This window comes from Penaeus monodon, chromosome 7 (assembly GCF_015228065.2).
Source record: "Penaeus monodon isolate SGIC_2016 chromosome 7, NSTDA_Pmon_1, whole genome shotgun sequence".
In the NCBI taxonomy this organism is placed as follows: Eukaryota; Metazoa; Arthropoda; class Malacostraca; order Decapoda; family Penaeidae; genus Penaeus; species Penaeus monodon.
Window position 1 is genome coordinate 25,363,980 of NC_051392.1, and position 5,000 is coordinate 25,368,979.

Here is a 5,000-nt window from a genome sequence, read left to right on the forward strand (position 1 = left end):
AATGACCAGCCTGACCACAAAGGCAGAGCAATGCCAAGGAGACTCTTCTCGCTGCTTAACATGATCGGCTGGGCTGCCTTCGTCCTGTCGCGGATTCTCAGCTTCTATTACAACCTCATAACAAGTGGTTCCATCCTTTCCATATCATTTGCAATAGGCATTGTTATCTTTGGTGAGTGTTAATTACTTTTGTTTCCTGTTTTCACAGACTGAAACATACATACACACGTGCATATAGACTCGTGCACGCACATGCACACACACACGCACATGCACACACACACACGCACATTTGCACACATGCACACGCGCACACAAGCATACACACGCACACACACACAAGCACGCGCGCACACACAAATACACACACACACACACACACACGCACGCACACGCACACGCACACGCACACACACACACACACACACACACACACACACACACACACACACACACACACACACACACACACATTTATATGTATATATGTGTGATTTTTGCCTGATACAAATAGTGCAGATCATAGCATGCAGTTAATGGCCGAACTTCTTTTCAGCATACATTTGCTTGTACAAGATGATCGGCCTGACAAAGATTGCCAAGGGGTCGCAGTATGGCAACACAGGCGCGAAGAAGAAAGAGTAAGCTTCCCCCTTCATATTGCAAAGAAAATGAAAAGAAAGAAAGAAAGAAAACTAAATCCTGAGAAACATCTGGTAAATAACTGGAAGGCTGCAGTTTATATACATAGTTTCTTTCATTTTTCAACATCATCATCCTTAGTGGTTACGATTATTCTGGAACAAAGTTGGCTGAGAGAGAGAGAGAGAGAGAGAGCTGGATAAGGTTGTTTCCAGTCTTCCTTCTTAGCCATATGTCATGTCATGATTTATTTATTTACTTGATGTGTACAGCCGTCATCACTCATGGTTGGTCGTTTCTAATGTTTTTATTCTTGAGGGAAGGTTGACATAATAGCAGGTTCCAGATTTATACATACATACATATATATATATATATATATATATATATATATATATATATATATATATATATATATATATATATATATATATATATATATATATATAAAATGTATAAAGTCACACAGTTATATTTTTGGCAGGTTCTTATCTCCAGTAGAAGCATTGTCTACGACATACTGCTTTTTTCATTCATTTTCTTTCACAAGTCATGGGCCTTTTTTTTTTTTTTTCATTATTTATTGAACCTTATTTTATTTGTAATTTTCCTTTCTATTTTTCTTTTCTCAAAGGAGTGTTCAGAGGCATTGGATGTGTGACAAGTTAGGGAAATTCAGATTCTGTTTCATGTGGGATACTTGTAGGAGTAGGACTGATGAAGTTTTCTGACAGTAAAGCTATTTAGAATGTCAGGTCAATGGAAACCAGTCTCATTTTTTCATTCATCATAATATAAGAAAGTGCAATGTACTATACCTCAGGGGATGCAGGCCGACTTCACCACTCCTGCATCAACTCTTTGTAAGGCAGACCAATGCTGTAATCTGTTATCCAGAAAGTTGTGATTCTTATTTTTTTCTTTATCACATATCTCTGATGTAAAGTCTGAAGTGATGTAGCATTTCTTCTTTTTCTTTTTTATTTACTTTGTTCCCAAAGGAAGATGAAAGTTTCCAATGGGTTTCATGAGAAACAGCAAAATATGTGACCTCATGAAGAGTTGATTTTAGTCTTTTTTCTTTTCTTTTCAACAATGAAGCAAAGAAAATAAACTGTACTGCACTGGCTGCAATAGGAAACTAGGAATGCTTGTAGATTTTAAAGCAAACCTCTTTGCAGTGAGTTGATGGAAGAAAACCATGATAAACAATGTTACACAAAAATGATATGTGTAAGGCATATAATAAAAAGCTAAAATTCATTCATTAATATTTGCCAATATTTCATTCATTAATATTTGTCACTAATTTGAAGTGTGAAGGAATTTTGAAAATATACCTTTTGTCATAATCAATTTGTGGCTTTGCGACTTCATCTATTTTTTTTCCAGCATCTCACTGAAACTTGTATCTTTAGTGTAGTATGAGGTTTGTTTCCAATTCCTGTAGAAGTTGACTATTTTGTCTGTCACATGAGAATCTAAGTGAAATTAGGCTGGTTTTATTGTGATTTTATGAACTCCAGAGTATATCACGTTGACTTCTGGATATAAAAACTGTAGGTAGTATTGGAGCAAGACAAATTTGTCTTTGTGGTTAATGATGATAGGAAGCTTTTATTTGTTACTACAACTCTTTCATCTTGTTTTGCTTATCTTGGTTGACATGGTCTTTAATGGTGTAAAGGAAATTGTCATCATATTGTTTTCAGTAATCATCAGATGTGTGAATAGTGAATTTTTTAGTTCCAAGAATATGGTTGTAGATAATTTCTTACAGATGCTTTAACAATGTACCTTGCATGCGCACCTTGCACGACTGGCATACATAGTTGCAACCATGAATACTCCAGATGTAATTCTCAGCAATATTGATCAATGATACTTACTAATATCTCGCTTGCATTTCCTTGTCTGGCTGGTTTGCTGTAAAAGGGATGTTGCATATTTTTGCTCAGAATTAGGGATCGTGTTGCAAGCAATTTTGAAATTCAATGCTCTTTAAAGCCTCTCCTCCTCCCTCAATAAAAATGGCTGGTGCACAAGCAGAAATTATGGGAGCCTATTGACTGACTGACCGCAACAATATCTGATGTGCGTGTTTGTGTGTATGTGTGTCTGTATGGCCATCCCCATCCTCCAATGTGAATGTAGTTATTGAAGGTTGTATATAATTTTTTAAGGTGCTGTGTGTGCAGGTACACTATTTCCAGATCAGTGAAGGATAGACTAAATGTGTTTCCCCTTAACTCTAAAGTAAATATGAGATATGGTACTAATATTACTGCAGACTTGTTGATCTTGTTAAAAAAAAAAAAAAAAAAAAGGTAATAATGATAATATATACCTTTAACTATTCTACAATAAGTGTAACAGTATCCTTCTGGATGAACTGCTTTGTATACCATTCTTCATTTTTTCTCTCTCTCTCTCTCTCTCCCTTCTCTCTCTCTCTCTCTCTCTCTCTCTCTCTCTCTCCTCTCTCTCTCTCGCTCTCTCTCTCTCCTCTCTCTCTCTCTCTCTCTCTCTCTCTCTCTCTCTCTCTCTCTCTCTCTCTCCTCTCTCTCTCCTCTTCTCTCTCTCTCTCTCTCTCTCTCTCTCTCTCTCGCTCTTCTTCCTCTCTCTCTCTCTCTCTCCTCTCTCTCTCGTCTCTCTCCTTCTCTCTCTCTCTCTCTCTTCTCTCTCTCTCTCTCTCTTCTCTCTTCTCTCTCTCTCTCTCTCTCTCTCTCTCTCTCTCTCTCTCTCTCCTCCCTCTCCCTCCCCCCACACACACTCCTCTTGATGTTCCCTATCTAGTCTCTCTCTCTCTTGCTTTTTCCAATGCAAAGATTATGAATTTCTGAGTGATGCATTGTAAAATTTTGAGGTCTATATGTAATTTACATTTGTCATTTGTTGTGATACTTTATTAGAGTCGTTAAGTTCTAGTCTGTAGGATAATTGTGTTGGTATCACTTCCATTTTTTTTTTTTTTTTTTTTTTTTTTTTAGCCCCAAGGCAGTTGAAAATAGAATTTTTTTTTTTTTACATTTGATTTGCAGTACTCTTTACAATTAAAACAGAAATGACAGTAACAAAAGATGTTTTTTCATTGTTTTTACTTTTACTTGTTCATTCATAGAATGAAGGTTGTAAAAGGTTGAATCTTTTTGCATATATGTTCATCCAAAAATAACACATCAGACAAGACCATGACATCATTAGAGCTGCCACTGTTGAGGGGTTAAGATTACTCTTAGAAATGTCCGGAGAAGTATGAAACAAAATTACACACAGTTTTATTTATAATAGAAAACGAGTAATAAAACTGTAGAATGAAGTCTAAAGTTATTTAAGCATTATTTATGCATACTTTTTGAACTGACATGCAATGTTGTATGAGAAGTGGGCATAAGGTTTGTTCTGGTCTGATCAAAGAACCCATTGTAAGAATGTCAAAGGGTATAAATTTTGCTCTAGGTATAGTTATGGTAAAGTTAACTAACAGTTGAAGTCTGGATTTGCTATGAAACTGCTGCTAACATATATATAGATAAATATAGATAAATTAATGAAGATCTTAAAGAACTGCTACTCAAAATGGAATACCTGCATAGTTTTGTAAGCCCATTCATTTAGGCTGAGTATAGGAGTAGGTTAAACAGAAGTTAAAAGTTTAGGGGTGTCACTCCTTTTGAAAGATAGGTAGAAAGATGCCTGCAGCACTGGCAGGTTTAGCTTTCTGTGTAGCACTTTTATGGTAAACATATGTAGTAACTTTGGTAATCCTAAAATTTTACCAAGAATTTAATATTAAGTTCACAAGCACTTATCAGAAGTATTAACATTCAGGTATTCAGAAAATATTCTGAAGTAAAGAGCCAGCTCAAGCAGTTTTTGCATTACTTGTATTAAGTTTGTCCAAGACATAGATTGCCTGTTAGGTCATCTAGTACAGTTAATGCCTTTATTAAGTTACAAGTATCATGTTTTATGAATTTAGTTATATTTATTTTCATTATACTCTCCATGCATTTCCACATATGAGAATGTGTGTATATGTGTATATATATAATATGTATATATATATAATATGCATTTATATATAATATGTATATATATATATATATATATATATATATATATATATATATATATATATATGCATATGTATGTATATGTATGTGTATATATATGTAAATGTATGTCTATATGTCTATATATATGCATATATATATATATGTATATATATATATATATATTATATATATACACACACACACACACACACACACACACACACACACACACACACACACACACACACACACACACACACACACACACACACACACACACACACACACACACACACACAC

The 5,000-nt window shown here is 34.9% G+C and overlaps 1 protein-coding gene across 1 annotated transcript in view; it reads left to right on the forward strand.

Annotated features, from left to right (window-relative positions):
• Positions 1-860, forward strand: part of LOC119575570 (1-acyl-sn-glycerol-3-phosphate acyltransferase delta-like) — a 4,821-nt gene extending 3,961 nt beyond the window's left edge. Inside the window, 2 exon segments of the mRNA XM_037923221.1 lie at positions 1-172; positions 557-860. The exon segment at positions 1-172 is cut by the window's left edge and continues 48 nt beyond it. Coding sequence (XP_037779149.1) covers positions 1-172; positions 557-645 — 261 coding nt within the window. The 3' untranslated portion in view covers positions 646-860.
• The last annotated feature ends 4,140 nt before the right edge of the window (positions 861-5,000 follow it).